The 26,813-nt window shown below is 62.4% G+C and overlaps 1 protein-coding gene and 1 pseudogene across 2 annotated transcripts in view; one reads left to right on the top strand and one right to left on the bottom strand.

The window, feature by feature from the left end:
• The window catches only part of TPPP (tubulin polymerization promoting protein), a 34,646-nt gene extending 10,082 nt beyond the window's left edge, over nucleotides 1-24,564 (bottom strand). The window contains exons 1-2 of one of the 2 annotated variants that reach the window (XM_007961091.3): nucleotides 24,459-24,564; nucleotides 10,151-10,465 (exon numbers count right to left, since the gene is read on the bottom strand). In XM_007961091.3, the coding sequence (XP_007959282.1) occupies nucleotides 10,151-10,461 (311 nt within the window). In that variant the 5' untranslated portion in view covers nucleotides 10,462-10,465; nucleotides 24,459-24,564. Of the gene's footprint in view, nucleotides 1-10,150; nucleotides 10,466-23,730; nucleotides 24,421-24,458 lie in introns of those variants that run through there. The other variant, XM_007961089.3, reaches the window with a different exon arrangement.
• On the top strand, nucleotides 799-10,128 carry LOC140711537 (uncharacterized; annotated as a pseudogene).
• Nucleotides 24,565-26,813: the final 2,249 nt, after the last annotated feature.

The raw sequence follows: 26,813 nt of genomic DNA, 5'->3' as shown, positions 1-26,813 counted from the left end.
CTCGGACAAGCACAGGGGGAGAAGGCAGCATTGGCGCCATCAGGGAGGTGCGGACAGACAATCACACGGAGACGGGCTGCGATGGCGCCCTCAGGGAAGTGCCGACAAACACACGGAGAGGAGACAGCGTTGGCGCCATCAGGGAAGCGGGGACAGACAACCACACGGAGAGGCGGCCGCGTTGGAGAGGCGGCGGCGTTGGCGCCCTCAGGGAAGTGCGGACAAGGACACGGAGAGGCGGCCGCCATGGCGGCCCCAGGGAAGTGCTGACAAGTACACGGAGAGGCGGCTGCCATAGCGCCCCCAGGGAAATGCGGACAAACACACGGAGAGGCGACCGCGATGACGCCCCCAGGGAAGTGCGGACAAGGACACGGAGAGGCGGCCGCCATGCCGCCATCAGGGAAGTGCGGACAAGGACACGGAGAGGCGGCCGCCATGGCGCCATCAGGGAGGTGCAGACAGACAACCACACGGAGAGGGGCTGCGATGGCGCCCTCAGGGAAGTGCGGACAAGCACACGGAGAGGAGACAGCGTTGGCGCCATTAGGGAAGTGCGGACAAGGACAGGGAGAGGCGGCCTGCATCGGCGCCATCAGGGAAGCGGGGACAGACAAGCACACGGAAAGGCGGCTGCCATGGCGCCCCCAGGGAAGTGCGGACAAGTACACGGAGAGGCGACTGCGATGACGCCCCTAGGGAAGTGCGGACAAGGACACGGAGAGGCGGCCTCGATGGCGCCCTCAGGTTAGTGCAGACAAGGACACGGAGAGGCGGCCGCCATGGCGTCCTCAGGGAAATGCCGACAGACACACAGAGAGGCGGCCGCCATGGCGCCCTCAGGGAAGTTCGGACAAGCACACGGAGAGGCGGCCTCGATGGCGCCCTCAGGTTAGTGCAGACAAGGACACGGAGAGGCGGCCGCGATGGCGCCATCAGGGAAGTGCGGACAAGCACACGGAGAGGCGGCCGCGATGGCGCCATCAGGGAAGTGCGGACAAGCACACGGAGAGGCGGCCGCGATGGCGCCATCAGGGAAGTGCGGACAAGCACACGGAGAGGCGGTTGCCATGGCGCCCCCAGGGAAGTGCGGACAAGCACACGGAGAGGCGGCCGCCATGGCGCCCTCAGGGAAGTGCGGACAAGCACACGGAGAGGCGGCCTCGATGGCGCCCTCAGGTTAGTGCAGACAAGGACACGGAGAGGCGGCCGCGATGGCGCCATCAGGGAAGTGCGGACAAGGACACGGAGAGGCGGCCGCGATGGCGCCATCAGGGAGGTGCGGACAGACAACCACACGGAGACGGGCTGCGATGGCGCCCTCAGGGAAGTGCCGACAAACACACGGAGAGGAGACAGCGTTGGCGCCATCAGGGAAGTGCGGACAAAGACACGGAGAGGCGACTGCGATGGCGCCCTCAGTGAAGTGCAGACAGACAAGCACACGGAGAGGCGGCCGCGTTGGAGAGGCGGCGGCGTTGGCGCCCTCAGGGAAGTGCGGAGGGAAACCACAGGGAGACCCTGCGCACCCTCCAGGGAGCACAGACAATCAAATAAACAAACTGCCAGCACCTCGAGCTGAGCAGGCCGCCGGGTGGGGGGCGTCCTCATCCACAGCCGGCGGAGCAGCATGGCAGAGCCACTGTGGACAGCTTCTGTCACAGCCAAAGAAGGCCCAGCAGTCACGTTCCTGGGTCCTTGCTCAAGAGAAATGAAAACGGAGGCTCACACATAAATGCAAATGTTTACCACTGTTCTGCTCATCATCAAACCCCAAACAATCCAATGCCCTTCAGCAGTGGCTAGACCACAGTGCTGTGATGCATGCGCACGTGGACGGCACCCCACCCCTGAGAACAAGCCCAGGATAGGCACCCCACGCGGTAGGTGCCAAGTGGCCAGGCTTGGAGCCAGACATGCAGGTGCCGCTGGGTGGTTCCCAGACCCCAAGGCGGATGATGTGTTTAAACAGCACCTGAGGGTTCCCACACACTTTTCAGGCTTGTCCTGAAGACACAACAGACACCATCAGGAACCGCACTGTGCCAGAGGAGAAGAAATCCCACTCAGAAACACGCCAAGCGCTCGGGGTCCCACAGCTCAGACCCCCACGCCTCATGGGGTCCCAGGGAGGTGAGCGGAGGCCTCACGCTGTGGCCGGAGGGGGCTATGGGGAGACAGAGCCTCAGGGCGGGGCCTGGACTGCTGAGGACAGCCAGGCAGGGCACATTCCAGAACCGCATGTCATAGGGTGCTGTTGTTCAGCGGCATCCCCCAGGGGGCGCTGGTGAGCCCGGTGAGCCGGAGAGGCCGTGAGCCACTCCATGGCTTGGGGGTGCACAGTGTTGGGGGCAGGTTTAGCCCCTTGAGGCGCTCAGCCTGGACACCCGCACCATTCCCTGTGGTGCTGGAGGAGCCAGGCCACCCCAGGCAGCCCAGCAGTGCCTGGAACTGACAGTGCCCATTGGGCCCTGTGGGGGTGTTGATTCTCTAAGGCCCTTGGGGCCTCTCTGTCAGTCCCGGACCATCAAAGGCGCTCTCTCTTCTGTTCACCCCCTGCCCAAGCTGACATGCGGATGCCAGGCCTGACTGCCAGCTTGGCGACCAGTGCTGGGGCACGCAGCCCTTTCTGACTGCCTCGGAGCCAGGCACCACCAGCGTGAGTCACTCGGCGGGGAGGGGGATGGCTGAGGGGGCTCCCCCATCAGAGGCGACATTCAGATCGGGACACCTGCTTTGCCTGTGCCCTGAGTGTCTTGGGGAAAGGGCGCCTGGGTCTCTGCTCCATACTGGTGGGGAGCTCTCTCCAGGAAACCCGGGTGCCCCTGCCTGGGGCAGTCCTAAGAGTTCTAGAACAGTGGTGCCTGCGTCTTCCCCAGAGACACTTAGTCTGGTTGCCTGGCTCTCCTGACACAGAGTGGGCCTGTTCTCCAGATACCAGGGTGCTGGAGGAACCTCTGAGTGCAGAGCTCGGCATCTTCATTACCCATGTGCTCCCCAGCCCCGCGCCCTGCCCGGAAGCCGACCCAACCGGGCGCTGCCACTGCTCACACACGATGCCCTGTGGGGCCTGGACTTACTTCCCAGGCTCTGAGTCCCCTGGCCTCTTGGCCTGGCTCGGTCTCTCAGGGGACACTGGGACCTGGCCTGGGGCCTCCGGGAGCTGGGCTCAAGTCAGGACAGCCCTCTGAGGACTGAGGCCTGTTCCTCTGGGGCAGACGTCACAGGCACTCCTGGGCTCGGGACTATGCATCCAGCACCCTTGTGAATCAGGAATGCCCTCCCAGGGTGACCTCTCTGAGGCGCAGGGGCCAGCGGGTGGGGTGACAGCTTGCTGCTCGGGTTCCAGAGAAAGCTACCAGCTCCCCTGGGCTCTCTCAGCCTGCAGCTGCTATGGCTGGAGTGCCCTGTCCAAAGGCTGCCACAGGTGGGAAGCTGGGGGCTGTGGAGGGGAATCTCAGGGGAAACAGCCTCTCCCTGTACTTAGGCGAGTCCAAGAGTGAGGGGCTGCGGCTCTCCTAGGGCACCAACCTCTGGGATCTTCCATTAGCTCCTGAGACCTGAGGAGGCTGGGAAGGAACCCCTAGCTGGTGGGTCCCACGGGGGGAGTGGGGGCTTCTGGGGAGGCTCCTGCCTGGTAGGGACATGGCCTTAGGGGAGCCCTGTCTGGCATCGCCATCGTGCACATCAGCTCCGAGTTCTCACTGCTCCAGGAGGGTCCAATGGTCCTGGTCCTGCAGGACCCAGCCTGGGGGCCCCCTGCCTCCCCCAAGCCCCAGCAGGATACAGAGGACCTAGAGCAAAGTTTCCTGGGGCCGGCGGTGGTTGGTGGCAAGCCCTCCAGGCCCTGCCCATTCTCCCCTGGCAGGTGACTCCACCAGTAGCTGAGCACCTGGGGGCAGGTGAGGTGATGTCTGGCCACTTGGGAGGGCTTCTCCCTTCATCTCTGGAAACTGGAGCCCTTCCTGCACCCCACTCAGCTTAGCCGATGGATGACAATATCCACTGGGCCACGGCAGCTCAGGCCCTGGGGTGGGCTGAGAGCCAGGGCTCTCCCATTGCTGCACCAGCTCTAACCCCAGGCAGGACCACCATGAAGCCCCCACACAGCAGGTCGGTGGGGTGCCTGAGCTCCGGAGGTCTGGCTACTGAAGGTCCCACCCTACCTGAGGGGCCGCGTGTGATCTGCCCACTGTTTCCCTCCGAGTGGGACACCCTAAGATTCCTCCTAATTTTGCGTTGTCACCAGCCTTTTTGTTTTCCTGGGAAGGGGTGGGGGTGGAGCATGTGTGGTCACCGCCCTGTGGATGTCACCAGGAAGAGGTGGCCCTTGGTGGGACGTGGACTTGGGGCCCAGAGGGACCCCGGGCAGATGTGAGGGGCCCGACCTTCTCTAGGGGGCCTCAGGGGCTGGGCTGCCTCCGTCTGCCCTAGTCTCCGCCCGGGCAGGGCTTGGGTCTATGCACCTGAGGTCAGTTTCTGGCTGTTTGGAAGTCACCCTCTCACATGACCTGTGCTGCCTGGCCAGGCTCATGGGGCAAAGTGGACAGCCAAGGCCACACCCACCACTGACAGAGCGCCACACAGTGCGCTGGGGAGAGCAGAAGAGATGGGTGCTTGTCACCACGCAGTGCACTGTTGATTGCCGGTACTGCACCTGCAGGTCACAGGAGCCACAGGCCTTGACTGCGAGGCCACAGTGCCATGAGCTCATGAACCCTCAGTCACATACGCATCCACGGTCAAGGGACACCCCTGCCAGGGGCTCCACTCTGCAGAAGCCACTGTCATCCTGCACTTCCAGGAGTGGCCACTAGAGGCTCCCCAAAGACAGAACTGGCCGGAGGGCTCCAGAGCTGCCAAGCACCAGCCCGGGACAGGGTGGCACCCACAGTAATGGAGGCACAGGGTTGGGTGTGGGGAATGCAGCCCACCCTTCCCCGGGGCTGGGTACCATGGGGGAGGGGGAGGGGAAGCAATGCTGCCCTGAGGCTCCTGGCCCTTCCAGGGGAACTGACAACTGCTTTTCTGAGATGGACAGACAGGAGGACATCACACACAGCGCTCTGAGGACCTCACCTGCCCTGTGGTGGCTGCCCTCCAAACACGCAGTGACCTGGATTCTCTCCAAACCTGGGTCTTGCTCCTGGGAGGTGGTTGGATCGGCTTCCGTACTGGGAACAGTCTGCAGACTTTAGGACAAAGTGTCCTGCCAGCTCTCCATGCTCAGGGTGACCACAGACCCCAGTGCTGGCTGGCCTGGGGGGTGTACCAGGCTCAGCAGTCCTCTCCATTCGGGGTGACCACAGACCCCAGGGAGCCTGGCCCTGCTGTTCTCAGGCCCCCACTGGCCCTGGTTTCCTCCTAACCTGCGTCCAGGTATCAGTCTAACCCCCAAGCCAAGCCACCACCCAGTCTCCGCCTAGGTGTCTGCAGGAAATGTCAGTGCATTTACTTGGGAAAACACACCACACCCAGCACACAAGCGTGGGCCCTGGGGAGGCTGGGGCTCCCAGCGAGCTGAGACCCCATCCCAGCCCTCCTTCCTCTGCCTCATCAGCAGGGTGCCCCCACCCAGGCTAGCTGGACCCACAGGGGGCCCAGTGAGCAAGGCTGGCAGACCCTTGCCCAGAGGCTGGTGGTGTTTGGTGCAGGTGGGGAGGCAGCAGCTGAGCCTGACCCCAGGGGTCCCGAGGCACCCATGGCATGGGCCCCTCCCCAGGCTCGAGGAGGTGCCAGAATATTCACTGTCCATGGCCCTACTGGGCCCCACTCCCACCGCTTGTGGTCCGATCCCGCTTGTGCACCTCATGCCTCCATTAATTAATATTTTGAAGCTGCCAGTGCGTGCTCTTTGCAGGAGGGAGTCATTGTCTGGGTTAACGGTAGTCTTCAACAAAAACCTGGCATACGGCTGCAAGAAATTTGTTTAAGATTTAACACATAGTAACATCAAAACAAACAAGCGCTGCCATAGCAACGAGGACTAAACAAAGGCTTGCAGATACCCCGAGCTGGCGCCACGCCGGTGGAGCCATGGCAACCTGCCCCGAAAACAGAAATCGGTGGACTTTTTCTCTGCAAGTCCTGTCAGAGTCAGCAGCTTTCTGCGGTACCTAAGGCCACTTCCTCGAGGTCCCCAGGCTCCTGAGGGAGGCAGAGGCTCCCACAAGTGACAGTGGGCATCCCCCTCTCCAAAATGCAAAACAAAAGCAAGCCAATACCCCTCAGGCCTGCTGCCCACCACCCCTTGCTTTTCCTGGAGATTAAAGGAAAATCTCTAGTGTCGCCAGCCCCTCCTGGTGGCCCTGCCCCCCTCTGTCTTCCTGAGACAAGTGTGTGAGTTTAGGCCCCTTGCTCCTGCACACCTGGGAGGTCAGGACCCCATGCCAGGATCACAGGGACCCCCCTCGAGGGGAGTCCAGGCTGCAGGAGGGAAGGACAGTTTGAGGGTGGGAGAGATGTGGAGGCAGTCCTGGGGGAAGCCCGGGGTCACAAGGGTCTGCGGCTGCAGGTGAATTGGGAGGCGGGGAGGTCAGAATCCCTCAGCCTCCCCTCAGGCCAGGGTCCCGGTCCTGGCCACCTGAGCTGCTGCCCACAGGACAATCTGCCACATGGCGCCCACCCACAGTGCCCAGCCAGCCGACCAGGCTGCCCAGGACTGGGTCTTAGCCTCAACCCCTCCCTGGGCTTGGGCCACAGCTGTCTGCTCCCCCAGACCTTAACCCTCATGGCCAGCCAAGGCTGGCACACCCCAAGGCTAGTCCCAGGCTCTGCACTGGGGAGGTGGCCGTGCTGGAGCAGGGGGCCAAGCTTTAGCCCCCAAGTGCCTGAGCAGCTCAAGCCCTGGCTCTGGGAACAGGCCCAGACCAGCTGGGGCTCCTCCGGCCTTCTGGGGTGCCAGCACCCCCACGAGCAGGCAGGGCTCCCATCATTCTCCAAATGAGCCACAGCCACCAAGCCCCAGCCACCACAGGGAGAGTTCTGCATGTGTGTGCAGGTGTGTGCAGGCGTGTGTGTGCACGTGTGGCCATGTGCACGCACACATGCGCCATAGTTTGAAGGCCACTTTCTGCAGAAGGAATCATACCTGGCACCATACTTGGTGTGTCCGGGCAGCGCCAAGGCTGTGCGCCAAGGCTGTGCGCATGGGGCTGGCCCTGCAGGGCTGATGGCCCCTGGACAGGCTCTTCCCACCTCCCGCCCAGCCCTTCTAGGACCTTCACCCACAAGCACCGTCTCCACACTGCTTTGCCCTGGGTCTGCTCCTGTGTATCCTGGAGCACACATTGGGCGGCACAGAGGGCACCCAGGGACTCGTCCCAGACGCGCCCACATGCCCAGGCCTGCTGAGGAGCAGCTGCCAGGGCCCAGGAGCACGGGGCTGGGATCCACGAAGGGGCTGGGTCCCCTCCAAACAAGGACACCTGAGGGGGAGGAGGAGCACTGGGGGACACATGGGCCCTGGCAGCCAAGGGGAGGAGCCAGCCCTGCCAATGTCCACACAGGCTCCAGACACCGTGGCCGCTCTGCGAACCCCACCTGCCGCTGTATGGGCTAAATATAGCCAACCCAGTTTCCCTCTCCTGGTCCGTGTGCCTGGGACACGTCCCTTGGCAAAGTGAGTTCTGGGCTCAGGACAAGGGCACTGTCTGTGCCAGAGGCTCTGGCCCCCGGCCTCGTGGGCACAGCGCAGGTCAGTGCCGCCTGCCCATGGCTGTTGACCCACCAGAGCGGCCCTGGTCACCAGGACCTGCCAGCAGCTGGCTGGGGGTGTCTACACAAGCCTACACTGCATAGCCCGCTGCTGCAGGAGGCTGCAGGTTTCCAGCAGGGGATGGCAGGCTGGTTTGTCTTCCAGGCAGCAGCTGGCACGACAAGCCCTGTGGGTGATATGGGAGCCCCAGCAAGCCTGTGGGAGCTGCCTCTCGCCAAAGAGCCCACAAGTGGGGTCTGGACCTCTGAGTCAGGTGCCAGTTGCCTCAGCCACAGTCCCATTGGAGGTGCAGCCCCAAGAGTCAGTCCATGAAGGATCTGTGGCCGGGGGTGCAGCGTGTGGGGTGCAGTGTGGCCAGGGGTGCAGTATGGCCGGGGGTGTAGCACAGAGGGCACAGTGTGGCTGGGGCGCAGTGTGGCCGGGGGTGCAGTATGGTCAGGGGTTCAGCACAGGCGGGTGTAGTGTGGCCAGGGGTGCAGTGTGGGGGGTGCAGGCTGTCAGACGGACCCTCGCAGCCCAAACCCCAGCCCTTGTCGAGGCCCTGCTGGTCCCCTTGCCCTGGCAGGCTCTTTGTGCCTTCCTGGTCTCCAGAGGCCCCAGGGATGAGTGATCCTGGGTTAGTATTGGCTCCAACCACCAAGGTGTTGGCAAATGATGGCCCTGTCCAAGGCTGGGGAGCGCAAGGCTACGTGACTACCTGCCCAGAGGGGCCAGCCACAGCCTCCTCTCACACCGGCCGATGGCTAAGCCCATGAGGACGCTGAGGCTGGGAAGCCACAAAGGAGGTTGGCAGGGGCCACTGGGTCTGGACAGGGTCAAGGGTGAGACCAGCTTGCACCCGGGTCCCCGGATGGACCTTCCCCTCCAGTTTCTCTAGGACTGAGGCTGCGAGCTGTCAGGACGACGAACAGGACTTGCTGGCCCTGGTTGCCCCTGCCATCCCCTAGAGCTGGGGGAGCCTGCAAGGCAGTCAGCTGGAGAGAAGGTCCGGGTTCAGGCATCCTTTTGAGCGGTTTCATGGCTTTTCTGGCATAACTTTCTAAACTCAAAATGCCCTCAGATGCACTCAGATGTGCCGTACACAACAGGAAGCTCACCAGGACATGCACAGTCCGGGAACACACACGACCCAGGAGACACCCAAGACCCAGGGGACACGCATGACCCGGGAGACACATGTGACATCGCCACAGACCACAGCAGAGACAGCACAGCTGCAAAGGCCACGGTGCCCACCCAGAGCTGGTAGACAGGTGCTGACACCGCAGAGGTGGGCCCCAAAGCCTTCAGCATGGGGGCATCTGACCCACGGCCCAGCCCCTTGCAAAGCCAAGGCCACCGAGGGAGAAGGCAGCAGGAGCTCTGAGATGAAAGAGTAATGAGGTTGTGGCAACGCAGGAATCTGGCCGCAAGTGGACGCGGGCGCAAACCGCCAAAATAAAGCCATTTCTACACAGGTGGACAGGACAGGGCTGGACATGGGGCTGGGGGAGAACCACTGCTTTTCTCAGGTGCGATCATGGTGGGGTGTCGGGACATGAGGTGAAATGTGCCAGGGTGGGTGAGGGTGCCTCAGTGTGCTTCCCGGCAATCATCCAGGAGAAAACAGGCAACGTGTGACACAGCAACAGGCGTGTGCACACATGACACAGAAATGCATGTGCATATGTGCACACACGATGCAGAAACATGCACACACGTGCACACACGATGCAGAAACACACGCACACGTTCACACACGATGCAGTAATGCACGGGCACACACGACGCAGACAAAGCAAACGGCGTGATGCGGTTTTGCAGTGATGGCCGGAGCCGCATCCTTGGTGCCCTTTGCTGTTTCGGCACCTGTGGGAATCCCGGGGCAGAAGTGGAGCAGCACAAAGGCTTTGGGAGGGGCTGGGGGACACGTGAATGGCCAGCTCCATGCATGGGGACACAAGCATCCAACCTCTGAGACTCAGCCCCTGAGTCAACCCATGGAGGGTCAGGAACTCTGCCTGCCAGCAGCCAACTGCCTCTCCAGGCTGCAGGCAGGCACTGCCCCCACTCCTGGGGAGGCCCAGTGATCCCAGCCACAGCTCCCTGACTCTGGAGAGCAACATTCACCCTGAGTCTGCTCTGAGGCCAGACACCCCCTCATAGGCCACCTCCCATGCCAAGACCCCGCACGACCATGGGGCCAGGAGGAGCCAGGGCTGCCGCTCAGGACTCGGAACCGAGAGGTCCTGGAATGCCCGGACCCCTGCTTCCCGGAGGCCCAGATGGCACATTCAGACTCCCACATCTGGGCTGCTTCTGAGAAGGGCGGGGTCTTGAAGCACAACCCCCTTGACTCCCCATGGCCCACTCCCCACAGAACCCACCCAGGGGCTCAGGGTCACAGACCCCCCATGAGCCAGGTCCCTCAGCCCGTGAGCCTGGCGCACTCACTTGATCTTGCTGAAGACGATGTCCACATCGGTGACCGTCACGTTCCTACCGTCGATCACCTGGCAGTCCTTGCACAGCTTCGACCAGTTCTTGCCGTGCATCTCCCTCCCGGTGGCCCTGGTGTCCCCGTGCACCGCAAAGCGCCGGAAGGCCTCCTCCAGGGCACTGAGCTCGGGGGCCGCAGCTGCCCCCTCACCGGCACCCTCCGACTCCAGAGACAGCCTCTTGGCCGCCCGGTCCTTCGAGGGGTCCCCCGGGGACTTGGGGGGCGTCCTGTTGGCAGCTTTGGCGGGCTTTGCCTTGTCAGCCATGTTGCTGTGGAGGAAGGAGAGGAGAAAGGTGTCACCTGGGCCATGTCTCAGCTGACCTGGGTGCAGCCCAGGAGACCCGCCATACCAACGAGCACCAGGACGTGGCTGAGACGGGCAGGCCCTCCCGGGGCGACGTGGCAAGGGCTGAGACGGGTAGGCCCTCCCGGGGCGACGTGGCGAGGGCTGAGATGGGCAGGCCCTCCCGGGGCTGGGCGTGAGGCCCCTCAGACCCTCGGAGCCAGCTGCCCTGGAGGCACGCGTGTCCAGCTGCCAGGCAGAGTGGAGCCAAGCAAGGCCTTGCCCACTTGCCGTCATTGGGCCAAGGACCCCCTAAGTCAGATAAAGCCAGCAGCACACACAGCCCAGGGTGGGAGCTGAGCTGGGTGCCAGGGGCTCCAGGCCGAGCAGGCTCAGGGTGTGACTGGCAGCATCACAGCCCATCCCGGGTCCTCTCCACCGCCACACTTTTCCACTGCCCCTCCTGTGGACGCCCGCTCTGCAGCTCTGGGGGACACCTGAGGACCACACCCTCCCCAGGGTCCGTGACGGGACGCCTTCCTCCGGGAGAGTCCACAGCGGTCCTGTGACAGCCGCTCCCACCCCAGTGCAGAGCCTCTGACCGTAGATGGAGCTTTGGGTTGGGGGGGGGTGTGTGGTGGCCCTGGGGGCACCTGAGGATGCTCTGCCCAGGTGCCCTGGGCCTGCCGAGCCCACAGTGCCCCAGCCACGGGAGGGGACTTCGGGTGTGCAGGGTTGAGGCAGTGGTGGGAGCACCGGTGTCAGGGCGCAGGGACGCCCTCTGGACTTTGCAAGGCGCCCACCCCCAGAGCAGGCGGCTGGGCCCTGGGGTTGAGAAGACTGAGGGGTGCCGCCCAGGGAGGGTTTGGGGACGCAGGGCTATGCCACAGGGCGGGGCTGCTGAGGCCGCCTCCCCACCACACATGGTGAGACCCAAGTCAGGCCCTGAAAGACTCAGAGTGAGGTGCTGGGCTCCGCATGACAGCCGCTTCCCCAAGGGGCCCGGACGCCAGGTCGGCCGTCAGCACTGCACTGAGAGCTGAACGTCTCCTCAGCCCACAGACACAAGACCCCGTGGGAGGGTCGGTGCCGAGGACATAGGTGCATGTCCCAACCCTGGGACTCACGGAGCCCTCTCAGATCTGGAGTTCTCAGCACCAGTCATGGCCAAAGTGTGGCTCTGTCAGCCTGGGGGTCCTGAGTGTGGCCCCTGCTGACCTTGAGATCCCACAGATTCCCCCAAAACAGCTGGAAAAAAATCCAGGGGTGCTGCCTACACTGAGGACCTTAAGGGCCTCAGGCCCCTCCCATTCACCCCTTTCCTGGAAGGCACCAAAACTGCAGATGCCAACACAGCAGAGGACACAGGGGCAGGACCCAGTCCGGGCAGGACCACGTGGGGCAGGATCCCTGTGGGGGCAGGGCCCCGTGGGGGCAGGATCCCGGCGGGGGCGGGGCCGCGTGGGGGCAGGATCCCTGTGGGGGCGGGGCCGCGTGGGGGCAGGATCCCTGTGGGGGCGGGGCCGCGTGGGGGCAGGATCCCGGTGGGGGCGGGGCCGCGTGGGGGCAGGATCCCGGCGGGGGGCGGGGCCGCGTGGGGGCAGGATCCCGGTGGGGGCGGGGCCGCGTGGGGGCAGGATCCCGGTGGGGGCGGGGCCGCGTGGGGGCAGGATCCCGGTGGGGGCGGGGCCGCGTGGGGGCAGGATCCCGGCGGGGGGCGGGGCCGCGTGGGGGCAGGATCCCGGCAGGGGCGGGGCCACCTAGGGGCAGGATCCTGGGGGTAGAAGGGCTGGGTCAGGTGTCGAGCCAGGAACAGTCTCCCGTTTTATCGCTGACACCATTTCTTTGTCGGAAACAGGAGCTTCTCACAGGCCTGGCCTGTTTCCACTGGGCCTCTGCAGCAGAGGACACTGGGCAGGAGGAGCGGTTGGGAAATTCCCAGAAGCAATGGTGGGTTTTGTGAGCACCCAGAACAGTGGTGGGCGTGCGGGTCAGAGGAAAAGAACCTTCTGGGATGCTTCAAACTCAGGGCCGCGTTCTGTGGTCTTATCTCCTGTGGGGACGCGCCTGAACAAAGACCCTTATTCACACACCTCAGTGAGTCATCTGAGAACCTGCACCCGTGGGACCCACCTGGGAGCAAAGGGATGAGGGAAGCCCCTCGGAGCCGCCTTCAGGGCTCACGCAGGACGTCCCACCCATCAGCGCGTGCTTTGCACGAGTTTTTAATAAGCTTGGAGGTTGGCCTTGGAAGGCTGAGCGGGACATAAAGCGTCCTGCCCTCGTGAGGCCTTCAGTTGGGGCAGGTGATAAATAAACAAGTAATGAAACATCAGGCAGCGAGGAGTGAAGAGGAGAAACTGAGGCAGGTCAGAGGAGGCCAGCAGGCAATTTCAGACCCGGCGGAAGAGGACGCGCGTGAGCAGAGATGCGGGCAGGCGGGAGTCACGGTGCGTGAGGACGGTCCAGCGCACGGCCCCTGCGCCTAGGTACCCCTGCGCCCCTGCTGGGCAGGCACCACCTTTGCTGGGCTCAGCCCCCCTCAGCACAGCAACAGCATGAGATGGCACGAACGAGAGCACTCTGGGGGCCGCGGGGGAGAGGGCAGAAAGGAACAGGGGTCAGGACATCGCCAGATCTACTGAAGACAGACACTGGCTTCAAACGTTCTGAGGAAAAATGCTTCCGGCTGGGACTTGGATACCCTCGTCCACCGTCCCCACTCAGGCTGAGGGGAGGGAGGCCACCTGCAGTGGGTGTGAGCTCAGAGACGTGGCCACACCCCCTGCGGAGGTGCTTGGTGACTGGGCTTTCCAGGAAGACGAGGGCGACAGCCGTCGACAGCCGTCAACAGCCGAGAAGAAGGAGTAGATGCAGGAACCCACAGCCGTCACGGGAGTGAGGCCATGGGCGCTTGGGAGGGCCGAGGACCAGGCCCAGGCAGTTTTGGAGGGAAAAGTAGAATCCGTCCCAACTCAGCCCCAGCCTTTCTGCACCAAGGGGTGGAGCGGTGCCGACCTCAGACTCCGGCTGCCAGAAATGCTTCCACAGCCGGCTCTGCGTGGGGTGCACGCTCAGGGATCTCACACAGGGACTCGCCTCAGAGCCCATCTGAGCTTCACTGTTCTATGTTCTTGTAGTTTTGTTTTACCTCAAACAGGTATTAGCTTAACAAACTATTTTTAAAAAGTTTTTAAACTAAAATAGACAGAATGAATCAGGCGCGACGTGCTGCTGTCGAAGACAGCCAGGCTGCTGCTGGGTCTGGAGGAGAAGGACACGGCTGCCAACCCCGAGGGGGAGCACAGGAGACAGGATTCGCACTGTCTGGATCGCTTCATTAGACCCACGTGCTGTTTCCACAATGACGGTAATAGAATACATTTAATTTTAAGAGAACGTGGAGGTGTCAGAGAGACAATGAGCCTGGGCAGGCACCTCTCCCTTGGCGCTCACCACCAAGTGTAGTATGCAGCTGTGCCAGCTGCTTCTCCTTGGATGGGTGGAGGCCAGGCGTCCTCCACTTTCCCACAGTTTCTGGATGCAGCGCACCTGAGCCCTGGGTGCAGACCCTCACACCGTTTCCCCCGGAGGCTCTGCTCTGTCACCGTGAGGGAAAAGAAGGTCGTGTAGCAGAAGAGACTCCAAGAAGACAAACTGCTCACCCAGGGATCAAAGGACAAGCTCCCAGGCATGCACCCACCATCTCCAGGTATGTGCCCTGAGCCCCCAGGGGACTGCACTCCCAGGCCTGTGCCCACCATCCCACATGTGCCCTGAGCACCAAGGGGGTCACCCTGCACTCCCAGGCCTGTGCCCACCATCCCAGCTGTGCCCTGCACTCCTAGGCCTGTGCCCACCATCCCAGATGTGCCCTACACTCCCAGGCCTGTGGCTTGCATCCAGGTGTGCACCTGCACCCTCTCCCGCTGGCCGGTGCCTCCCTGGTAGGAGGGACGTGCCCAGCCCTGCCCTGACCCAGGTTCCTGCTCACAGCACATGCCCCTTCCCTGGCTAGACCCCACGGGAGCCCAAGTGGGGCCCGGCCAGGACCTGCTTGGAGGCTGAGCCCACCCCACACGCGCCCCCACCCCCAGGGCCTCCCCAGGGAGTCAGGAGGATGGCGCCTATGGGCTCACCCACGGGTGTGGGCCGCACGTTGTTGTCCAACTGGCATTTTCAAAACAGGCTTGGAGAGGGCAGAAGACAAGGGCAGAGGTGGTACCACAGACCTCAGAACGGGGCAGGCAGAGGCAGACCCCAGAGGGCGACTGTCCTGGGGAATAAAGCGTCCCCGCTGGCCGGGAAACGCCTGCCCCAGGTGCGTCGCCAGCTCCAAGGACTCGGCCGCCCAGGCGGGGCTTCGTCCCAGACACCCCAGGCCACCTTGCCCCCAACCCCATGGGCTGTCCCTGTTCCCCAAAGGCCCCACGGAAAATCAATTGGGCCCAACTTGTCAGAATGAATCTCCTGGGAAACGCCTTAAGACTGGATGCTGGACTGCCCGAAGCCAAACTTACAGAAAAGCTGACAGAACAGAAGTGACAAGGCTGGAGAAACAGCAGCCGGCCTCTGATCACAGACCTGTCCAGGGGCTAGAAACCCGGGTGTCCACGTGGCATCAGTAAGCAGGGCCAGGGGCAGTCACTAGGACCGACCAGGGCTCTGTCACTAGGAACAAGTGTCTCTCACTAGGACCTGGGGTCTGTCAGTCACCAGAGCCAGGGCCTATCCCTTGGGTCTGCAGCCTGTGGCTAGGACCTAGGGTCTGTCACTAGCGCCAGGGGTCTGTCCCTTGGGCCTGGAGCCTGTTACTAGGGCCTGGGGTGTGTCACTAGGGCCTGGGGTCTGTCACTAGGGCCAGCTGCTGTTTTAAAGGTAGCAGCAGCCTCGGTGCTCCCTTGTTCACTGCCCACGCCCACGGGGGGGTGGCGCCGACAGAGCCCACACAACTGCTCTCCACGTGGACGGCTGTGGGGTGGCTGAGCCTTGCTGGCCAAGGAGGCTGGTGGACAGGCCGTGCTCACATTAACAGGAATGCCGGGTCAGAGGTTGAGGCAGGAGCCACGGAGCCAGTGGGAGCCACCACCCCTCTCAGCTCATCACCCCTCCCTGGGGCCTGAGACCCCAGAGTCAGCCCTCGGCCCTGCTCAGGCTCTGGCCTCCCTGGGAACCTCTGTCCTGGTCACAGGTGTCCTGCAGGCCCCCTGGGTTGTGCTGGGCTGGACCAGGCCGGGGGTGACCTCTGACAGCTCCAACTGCCTTGGAGAAGCCACCAGCAGCTTCTCCAGCTGCACCCGCTGACCCAAAACAAAGCTGGCAGTTTCTGAGTCTGTGCACTTCCCCCTACAGTGCAAGATGCAGGATGATCAGCCGCTCAAGCCCAGCGTCCCCAGGGCACACTCGAGAGCACACCCGACCCAGAGGCCAGGCGGGCACACACGGCCAGGGCTGCCCCAGGGTGCCCGTCCAGAGAGATCACAGTCCTGAAAGGCCACAGTCCTGAGAGGTCCCCGTCGTGAGAGGTCCCCAGTCCAGAGAGGTCGCCGGTCCTCAGAGGTCACTGTCCTGAGAGGTCACTGTCCTGAGAGGTCACTGTCCTGAGAGGTCACTGGTTGATCCTGAGAGGTCACTGGTCCAGAGAGGTCGCTAGGATGGGGTCTCCAGGCCTGGGCTGAGGCTCTGCCCCAGAGAGGACCTGACGTTGGTCTCCTGCTCTTCAGGGACCCTGAGGGCCAGAGCCAAGCCCAGGCTGAGTGCAGTCCCCAAGGAAGTGGGAGGAGGAGGGCAGGGCTGAGTCCTGTGGCAGCGCCCGCAGCACACCACACTTCTAGCCTGGTCGTCTCACATGGCGTCCTCCGGCCATCCTGCACGGGGCCATCGGGACCCCTGCCACTCACCACAACCGCGTGGCCTCAGACCCGGGCAGGACAGGGCAGGCTTCACACTATCCTAAGTCCCATGGGGTGGGAGGGGCCCTGCACAGGAGCCTTCCAGTAAGGGGGGCAGGGGAGCAGGGGCTGCGCAGCCCCAGCCACCTCCACTCACTCTCCGCCCTCAGAAGAAGTGAGATGGGTGCACGGGAGCTTCTCGGGTCAACAGGGTGCACCCAGCACCCAGCCCCTGGTGCCCTCTGCCTCTGGGAACCACATCTTGGCCCCCATCTGCAGGATGTGGTCCCCGCAGCCCTCAGCATGGCCACTTTGGGGACGGCCACCGGAGCCCATCTGCACACAGGTATAGGGATGAGAAAGCGGGGAAGTCACAGAGAAAACCCTCCCAGGCAACACAGCAAATCCCTTCTGAGTGGGACACTCAGGATTAAGGATGATAGGGAGACACAGGAGGGAAGATGGAACATTCCAGAGCACTAGGGCCGAGTATCCAGGCCACAGACGCCGGGGCCGTGGGCACCAACTTTGCCACCGAATGGCCACCGTGGGACGGAGGTGCAGTGGGGCTCCCGGACTCTGCAAAGGACACTGCAGCGGAGACTCATCCTGGTCTGAGACGGCTGTCCGAGGCCCAAGTGAGAGTTAAACCACATCCACAGCCAGTGCCCACCACCCACGCCAACACCATTTCTCTAAAGCACCACACAGGACATTCCGCCAACAGAGCATCCCAAAACGGAGTAAAGTAGATCCCGGCTGGCTCATCCCATCAACCACATCCGAGACTCGGCAGCTGCAGATGCGGTGGGACAGGCCTCCATTAAAGGCATATCCCGTGGGGACAGCCAGGGCTCTCACGGGGGCACAGCAGGTTAGAGAACACAGCTGGGGCTCTCATGGGAGGCACAGTGGGTTACAGGAGAAAACAGCCAGGGCTCTCACAGGGGGCAGAGCAGGTTACAGGCCACGGCAGAACCAGGGGCTGGTCCCTCATCCAGCGCAGCTTCACTAAGCATCAGACACAGGAGGACCCTGCCCCGCCCCAGCCTAGTCAATGCCCTTGGGTTGCCCTCAGGGCTCCAGGTCCAGGACACCTGCAGGCAGCTGAGACCAGGCCAGCTCCGGGTCAACGGTGGCCCCATCTAATCCCCAGAACCTGTGAATGCAACCTTGTTTGGAGAAAGGATCTGGAAATGAGATCATCCCGGATTATCCATAGCTGAGCCCTAAATCCAATGGTGAGTGTCTCTACCTAGAAGATGCAAAAGAGAAGACACAGAGAAGAGAAGGTGCTACAGGCTGAATTCGTCCCCTCCAAAATCCACACTGGAACCTAATCCCCATTGTGGTGGCATTAAGAGTTAAGAGTCTTTGGGGGATGAGACTGAGCTATGGGGGCCAGGTTCCGAGGAATGACTGAGTGTCTTATCAAAGGGCTAGAGCATGAGGACATGGCAACCAGGCCCTGTCTTGGAAGCAGGGAAGGGCCCTTGTCGGATGCCAAGCCTGCCAGTGCCTTGATCTTGGACTCTCCAGCCTCCAGAATTGTGAGAAGTGAACATATCATTTCATAAATTACCATGCCTGGTTTTGTTACAGCAACACCCACGGACTAAGACAGTCGCCGTGAGGCTGGAACTGGAGTGACGCAGCCACACGCACAGGACAACTGGAGCCACCAGGAGCTGGAAGAGGCAGGGAGGGTCCCCCCAAGCCTCCAGAGGAAGCTGACCCCTGAGATGCCTGGACACTGGGCTTCTGGTCTCCAGGACCATGGGGGAATGTGTTCCTGTTGTGTTAACCCCAGACTGTGTCAATTGCCAGCGGCCTCTGGACACAGTGACACAGTGGGTGGGACCAGAAGGCTCAGCATCCCTAATGGGGAACAGAGTCTGCGGAGGCCCTCAGGTGGCACTGAGAGGCCACAGGGGGCTCCAGAGGCCCCTGGGGGTCTGCCTAAGCCAGGATGGGTGTTAGGCCAGGGCTGCCAACAGCACCTACCTTCTGAGACCCATCCAGCCTGTGGTTGCCCATTATTAGGTGGAGAAAATGAAGGGTGCATATGTGGCTGGCGTGAGGAAAAGTCAGTTGATGGGAATTTGTTGATTTAAGGGAAGGTTCAGTTGTGTCTGCATGCTAAAGGTTGTCCTCAAGATCAGATCGAGAAGCCTCAGGAAGGTCATGCAAAAGAATTTCTGATGTCCTTGGCGTGGGGGAAATTTGTTACACGGACACAGAAAGCCTTGGCCCGTAGGAAAAGATTCTTAGAAGGCACCAGATTAAAAGAAAGGACTTCTGTTGATTGAAAAAATGTCATCAAGAGAGTGAAAAGGCAAACCCTAGGGTAGGAGATGTTTGCTACACACCACAAATGTTGGCTTGTCTCCAGAATATATAAAGAACCTGTACAGATCAATAAGAATTCAATACACAAAGCGCAGCTGGCTTGAAAAGGCCCCTCGGGGATGGGGTATCCAAGTGCCCAGTGCTCGGCGGGAAGCACTCAGCTTCATTAGTATGACCAGGAAAATGCAAATCATAAGGCTTCCACACAGCCTTAGAAAAGGCTAAGACATTGCAAAGGCTGACAGTGGCAAGTGCCAGCAAGGACACGGGCCAACAGGAAACTGTGTGGGTGAATGGCTTCGACCCCTCTGGGAACTGCTTGGCATCATCTGATGAATGTAAAGACACACATGATCCCGGATCCAACGGCTCCACTTCCAGATTGACCCAAGAGACTCCTGCCCACATGCCCCAAAGAACATCCCAGGAATACCCACGACAGCTTCATCCCTAGTTGCCAAGAAAGGGAAACCGCGTGGACAGGCGCCTGCTGCCGGTATGGTGGTCTGAGGGACAGCGGGCATCCCCGCGGGAGTGTGGGCAGCATGAGCGCGAGTGCCTGGGGCTCCTCGACGCAGTGTGGACGGACCACTCGCGCACACTGTTGACCACGGTGAGCTGGCACAGCAGAGTGCCCACTGCGTGACTTCTGGTTAAACATTAAAAACACAGGCAAAGCCAAAGCACAGTGCTCAGGAATTGGTGATTCGATGAGAAAACAGACAGTGAGTAAGATCCCATCCCACTCCCGGAACACGAAGAGAGGCAGCCCACAACGACTGGCACTAGAATTGCAGGTGGATTGTGCCAGGTGCCACCTGGGGCCCTCACAGCAGGCGGCCTGAGGACACGTGGCCACTGGCGAAGGTGGCAGGAACAAACCTGGTGGGAGGTGAGGCTGAGATGAGCTTCACCCCAGTGGCTCCGTACACGGCCCAGGCTCCTCTGGCACTGAGAAGGCAGAGGTGCCACCCCGTCGAGGAGCAGAGGAAACCGGCACTTGGGCAGCCTTAGGAGAAGTGGGGGCTGGTGTGCACAGGAGAGGACGGACGCCCCAGAAGCAGCCACGGCGGCCAGGTCACCTATGAGACACCATGGGTGGGAGATGCAGGTGGCTGTGCACAAAGCAGAGGGTGCTGGGAGCTCGACTGTGTCATACGTGAGGGCACTTGGGCCAGGGCCTGGGTTGGAAGCCACGTCCAGACCCCATACGGGTGCTTGCTGCTCCTGTCCCCACTGACTGATGACTGATGGCCAGAGGGAGGCAGCGCGTGTGTGAAGTCGCCTGGCAGGTGCGGCTGTTGGTGGCATTCCCTGGGCAGAGGTCACATTGGACGTTTGTGAACAAATGAGCAGGTTGGGGTTACAGGTTATGGAATCTGGGAAATGTGGTCTTTGATGCCATGCACCCTGGGGGATCACGTGGAGCCCACATGGGTGGGGACCTTTGATCATGCCAAGAAGTCAGACGTGAGACAGAGTCGGCCCGGAGGAACGCACGCACCAATCCCTTCCCTGAGCCGCACTGAACGGGGAAAGGGCTCCAGGTGGCCTTCACTGCTGGGCTTAAAGAAAGGTTAAGAACCTCCCTTCCCTTCCAGAACCTCACTTTTCAATGACGTCAGCACAACTGGGGTCCTCAGAGGAGGCGCTCACCCTTCCACGATGGAAGGGAGAAGCCCGGCTTTCTGAACGGATGAGGCTGCAGAAGGCAGTTGGTATGATGAAAAGACAGAAAGCTGTTGCCTGCTTCCACTCTTTTGAAAGATTTTTTATATTTCTTCCCCAAAGAAAGTCATGCATTTGGACATTCAGACATTAAATTACAATTCACAATTAAGTAGTGCTTAAGTTAAAGGAGAAACATGGAACCCAAAACAGTCTTAATTTGCGTATCAGGAAATAAGATTCAGGGACAGCTGATGTTTTTCTTAATACTATTTCTGAGAACCGCGTGCCACTTTCCTGCGGGGTGCTGCCCTTCCCCAGGCGTGATTCCAGGGGGCTGCAGACCACAGAACCCGCCCCTCCCCTGGATCCAGCAGGACCAATCAAAGCCATTCCCAGGCAGAGCCCTGCAGTGCGGGGGAGGGGCTTCCCCACTGAGGAGGTGCTGCTGAGTTGATGTGCCCTGGAGGCCCTGGCCAGGAGAAGGCCTGGAGGTGAAATGTCCAGGATGGGGAAGCCCTGGAGGGGGGAAGTCCTAGGGAGGGGTAAGCCCTGGGGGAGGAACCCTGGGAGGGATGCCCTGGGGAGGGGGAAATCCCCTGGTGGGGGGAATGTGCTGGGGAGGGGGATTTCCCAGGGAAGGGGATACCCTGGGTGGGGATGGCATGTGCAGAGGAAGCCCTGGGTGGGGGGGATTCCCTGGGTGGGGGGGTGCCCTGGGTGGGGGGGATTCCCTGGGTGGGGGGATGCCCTGGGTGGAGGGGTGCCCTGGGTGGAGATGCCATGTGGGGAGGATGCCCTGGGTGGGGAATCCTTGTGGACGTTGTCCTGGGTGGTGGAGTCTTGGGGAAGGAATGGCCTAGGGGGTGGCTCTGGGAGGGGGTGGCTCTGGGAGGTGGATGTCCTGGGAGGGGGATGTCACCTTAGGGGGAAACCCTGTTGCCAATGCCCTAGGAGGGAATCCCTGTGTGAGAGATCATCTGGGTGGGGGCTGCCTCAGGTGTGGGATCATCTGGGTGGGGGCTGCCCTGGATGGGGGACCATCTGGGTGGGGGCTGCCCTGGGTGGGGGCTGCCCTGGGTGGAAGATCATATCAGGGGCATGCGGTGGGTTGTGGCCCTGTGGCACCCCCTAACACACACACAAGAAGAAGGTGGTCTCCCTAGGAGGAGGATCCACGCAGGGCATCTTGGGGTTTGGCTGGTGGATGCCGGGGACCAGGTCTGAGCCCCAGATGTGGCTGGGCCTGACCCACGCAGCTCCACCCCTTCCTTCCCAGGAAACACCTTTTGCTCAGCAGTAGGAACTAGGCGTGTGTAGATTCTGCTGCCTGATCCTGGCTCCTGGCTGAGGGTTTGTGGGCTCAGATGGACTTGACACCCGGCCGTAACCCTCCTGGGCGCAGCCTTCTGGCTCCCCCAGCCCAGGCGGAGGCAATGACTGACTCTCCTCACCCAGAGTGATTTCCCGAAGGCGCTTCTGCCTGAGGGCACCAGGCTGGGCCAGGTACTGCAGGGCGCTGACCAGCACTGGCCTGGGGGCCCCCAGAGCCCCAGATGGCATCCCTCTCACACAGTCCTCCTGTCTCACCACCAGCTATAAATAGACTCGGCTCTCTGCTGGCACGGCGTCTCCCAAGGAAGCTTTTAATTCTCAGCGTCCTCTGCAGGGAGTGGCTCCCACAGGCCTGGGAGGGAACAGACTGCCTGCTCTCCAGAGAGCTCCCCAGTCTCCATCTGCGATGGGTGATCCTAATTTTCTTTAGGAAGTTCTCCTGAGCCCTGTGTGTGGCGCTTTGGCCTTTGTGCCCACGGAGGGCCCCTGCAGCCCCTCCCTCCAGACCCTGCCCAGCCCTGTGCACGAACCCTGTTGACCGATTCCCAGGCCTAGGGCAGCCACTGCCAGTGTGAGGCTTGCAAATTAGGGTAGAGTGGTCAAAAGGAAGCCCCTTTTGACCGTTTCTATGAGCATTTCTATGCGCATTTCCACAGTGAGGATTTATAACCTTGTATAATCGTTAAAACATGTATTGCAACTTCAGGGAATTCGGGAAGATGGACCAACCCCAGCTGTAAGATGAAAATGCAGCCAGTGACCAGGGGAGCTTCCTCCACGCACACGCGGTCCAGTCCCCATGACTTCATGCTTTGTGAAGATGCAGAGCGAGTTCATGACGGCGCCTTTCGGAATCAGGGATCCCATTAGAAACCATGAAAGCTGCAGACCCCTCCCGGGAAAACGCACACACCCTCCTGGAGCTCGCCTTCTGCAGCTGCTCCTGGAGCCCGCCCCTCCCCCACAGGCCCTCCGAGGATCACGTGGTGGGGAGGCGCTGGCACCCAGCTGCTGACAGGCGCGAGAGCCCAGTTCAAGGCGCCGGCGTCAGGCTGCAGCTGCCTCACTCCCCTCCACTTCCTGCCCCTTCCAGGCCTCGGTCCAGCCCCATCTCCTAGTCCCAGGCCACAGGGAGCTGGGTCACCTGCCAGGGGCAGGGGCTGGCTGGGCGCGGGGGGAGACCTCTCCCCCAGAGAAGTCGGGCGGGCTGGGGTGGGCTGAGGGGCCCAGTCCTCTATGGGTCTCCCAGGGGCCTCGCACGCAGAAGAGCCAATAAACGTGCCAGGTGGATCAGCGGTGACACTGAGAGGGAACGCAAACCCCCATCCAAACAGCAACCCGGCAACCCCCATCCAAACAGCAACCCCGCAACCCCCATCAAAACAGCAGCCCCCAACCCCATCCAAACAGCAGCCCCCAACCCCCATCAAAACACCAGCCCCCCAACCCCATCCAAACAGCAGCCCCCAACCCCCATCAAAACACCCAAACCCCATCAAAACAGCAGCCCCCCAACCCCCATCAAAACAGCAGTCCTCCAATCCCCATCAAAACACCAGCTCCCAAACCCCCATCAAAACAGCAGCCCCTAAATCCCCATCAAAACAGCAGCCCCCCAACCCCCATCAAAACACCAGCTCCCAAACCCCCATCAAAACAGCAGCCCCTAAATCCCCATTAAAACAGCAGCCCCCCAACCCCCACCAAAACACCAGCTCCCAAACCCCCATCAAAACAGCAGCCCCTAAACCCCCATCAAAACAGCAGCCCCCAACCCCCCATCCAAACAGCAGCCCCCAAACCCCCATCCAAACAGCAGCCCCCAAACCCCCATCCAAACAGCAGTCCCCAAACCCCCATCCAAACAGCAGCCCCCAACCCCCCATCCAAACAGCAGCCCCCAAACCCCCATCAAAACAGCAGCCCCCAAACCCCCATCAAAACAGCAGCCCCCAAACCCCATCAAAACACCAGCCCCGCCACCGCCGGGGAGGGACGCACTTCTCACCTCCCTGGCTCCATTTACGTAACCGAAACCGCAGAATAAAGGGCTCCTCAGATCCTCGGGCGCTGCTCCCAGGGGTGCGGGAAGGTGTCCCGGCAGCGCCTCTCCATCGCCACAGGCCCGCAGGCGGTAGCCAAGGCCCGGAGAAGCCCGAGGCGCTGCGGGGGACGGTCTGACACCCCCACCTGCCGGGACGCGGTGGTGTCAGGACCCCGAGACGGCTCATTCTGGGCCGTTTCTATGGCCCGGGATCTCTGAAAACCTGCTGCGGGCTGTGGCTTCATTCCAGCCCTCCACGCCCTAATTTCCCACGCCTCACATTGGCGGCGGCCCCCTAGGCCTGGGAATAGGGAACGGTTCGAGTCCCGGGCTGGGGAGGGCCTGGAGGGACAGGCTGCAGGGGCGTCCCCGGCAGCGAAGAAAGGCCAAAGCGCCAGGCGCAGGGCCCGGAGACGGTGACAGACCTGTCCCTGGCGCGGCGGACGGTGACCCCCGCCCGTGGCCTTTGCGAAACCTCCCTGCCGCCTCCGGGCACCGAGCGCGCAGCGCCGAACTCCGGGCATCCTAATCCGGGGGCGCTGGGACGCGCGAGACGGCCCGGGAAGGGGGCTCGGGTGAGCGCGGGGGGCTGGGGCTGCGGCGCAGGTGGCCGCTGGGGCTGACGGGCCCGGTCTGCGTCCCCTGGTGCCCCCCGAAACGCGCCCACAGGACCGAGCCCCGCGCCTGCTTACCTTGGAGACGCAGCGATTGCAGCGGCGGCGCCTCCGCGACTCGGCCGCGCGCGACCTGGTGCTCAGCGGAGCGCTCCCGCCGCGGCCCCGCGCCAGCCGGTCCCGCCCAGCCCCGCCCCGCCCCGGGCCCGCCCCCGGCCCCCAGGGTCCCGTGCCCGCCCCAAGCCCCGCCCCGTGCGCTCATTGGCAGCCCCGCCCCCGCCGCCCCACCCGGCTCGGGGAACGCGCGGGGCGCACTGTGGCCTCTGCCTTACAAGGCCGGCTCCGCGCAGGCCCCGCCGGCCACCGGGTATCCGCTCAGCGCAGGGCGCGGTCGACCCTCGGGCCGTGGGAACCGCTGGGCAGGGTGCGGCGGGGCCCCTCACCTGGTTCTGGGCCCCCCGGGGACGACCGGACCCCGATCTCTGCACCCCGCAGGACGCCCGTGGACGGTGCGGTGGGGGATGGATGAGCGCGGACGCGGCCTCCTGGGGTGGGGTGGGTTGGCGGCGAGGGGCGCGAGGTCAGTGCTGGGCGACCCCCGACCGCGTCCAGTTCTTTAAAGAGCTGCAGACGGTGCAGGGAAGCGGCAGGGCCGGGCTGTGAAGGTGCTCGGACCCCAAGGCGGGGCGCAGGCCGGGGACTGGGCGCCCAGGTGGGGGCACCGCGGCCGGGGGTCGGCCTGAGCAGGGAGCCAGGTCCGTGCCGGGCGCGGAGCGCAGCTGCCTGGGACTGGGCCACCCTTCCCGCAGAAGCGGAGAGCAGAGCGCGCACCTGTGCCCTCGGCCTCAGCCTCCGCTCTCCCTGCAGGGCGCCCGTGTGCAGCGCCACCATCCCGGCAGCTCTTCTAATCTCGCCTTTCTCGGGGCACCTGCGGCCCCGCGCCCCTAGACAGGCTTTGCGGAGGGGGCTCATTCTGCCCGGGGCTGACCGGCCCTCCGCAGGAGTTGGCTCCGCACAATGTTCTGGGCCAAGCTGACAGGGCGATTCTGTGGTGCTGGGTGCTGGGACTTGAGGGGCACAGGGGCCCCTGCCTTGAGGAGGCCGAGGCACAGTCCCCCAGGAGGAAGGGGTGCCTCTGGTGACTTCCAGCTCGACTGTGTCTGGTGCAGCTGAGGTCCTACCCCAGCCCTGACTCTGTCCCTGCACCAGGTGTCCAGCAGGCCCTGGAGCCTGCAAAGGCAGCAGGGGAAGTTGGGGTGCTGGGCAGGGGGTGCTGAGGCCTCAGAGCCCGGCGGCTTGGCCCCCACCCACCCCACGGTGGTCTCGGGCCCCACACTTCCTCTCCTCTCCTGTGGTTTCTCCTTCCACTCAGAACTGACCAGAGATGGGCTTCTGTGTAATTCTTCTGAGAAATTCCGCACTCAGAGCAGGGAAGTTGGGAGACCCCCAAAGCTGGGCGGCGGCCAGGCTGCGGCTCCTGCTTCCCTCCTGCTCGGTGCGGGCTTGACTGCCTTCTCGTCCCGCAGAGCCCGGGGCGCCTCCCCCTCGGGCATTTCCTATTAACAGCATCAATGAAATAATGAAATGATGTCTCCTTGGTGTGTTCTTACTGTCCTATTAGGCACAAGGTGACTCTTAAGTGCATTTTTCGAAACCTGTACAAACTCTCTTGACATAAATGCAGTGATTTTACAATAAAATTGCAGTGGGAGGTAAAGTCAGGCTTCAGAGACAGACACGGTCCTGGAGCCTTTGTGAGGAAAGGCAGGGGGCGCGGGGCGGCGTCCAGGGGGCTGACCGAGGTCTCAGCAGGAGGATAGAACTGAGCCTTGGGCTGCCCTGACCCCTGCACAGCACACACAGTGCCCGGGGCTGGGGTGGGCACCTGGTTCTACCGTCGGGAGTCGGCGTGTTCATGGAGTCTATTTCCTTGTCTGCGGGTGAAATTTTGGTTTGGGGTCACGGGTGTTATTTCCCAGCGGCAGTGGGTTCAGTCAGCACTTACAAAATCACCGGAAACGGGCACAGGATCGTGCTCAGTCGGGAGAGGTGGATCCTGATTCGGGACTCCAGGCTCTTCACCTGGCCATGGCTGCCTGTCCAGTGGCCTTTCCTGACCCCCAGCTCTGGCTACACCGCCAGACCTGGATGGTCTCCATTTACCCTGCAATTACTGAAAACTGACGCACAGCCAATGATGTGATCCACGCACAGTGTCCGGTTTTAAGATGTTTCCTGGGCTCCTGAGAAAATCACTACAAATGGGTTGAACAACAGGGGTTCCCTCGTATGCCTTAGGAGGCCAGAAGTCCGACATCAAGGCCTGTGCGCTCAGGAGGTTCCCACCTCTTCCAGCTTCTGTGGCTCCAGGTGGTCCTGGGCGGTGGCCGCATGGCTCCACCTCTGCCCCTGTCCTCACGGGGCCTCCTTCCC

Source organism: Chlorocebus sabaeus, chromosome 4 (genome assembly GCF_047675955.1).
Source record: "Chlorocebus sabaeus isolate Y175 chromosome 4, mChlSab1.0.hap1, whole genome shotgun sequence".
NCBI lineage: Eukaryota > Metazoa > Chordata > Mammalia > Primates > Cercopithecidae > Chlorocebus > Chlorocebus sabaeus.
Note: the sequence above shows the minus strand (reverse complement) of the source record. Positions and strands in the feature narration are given on the sequence as shown.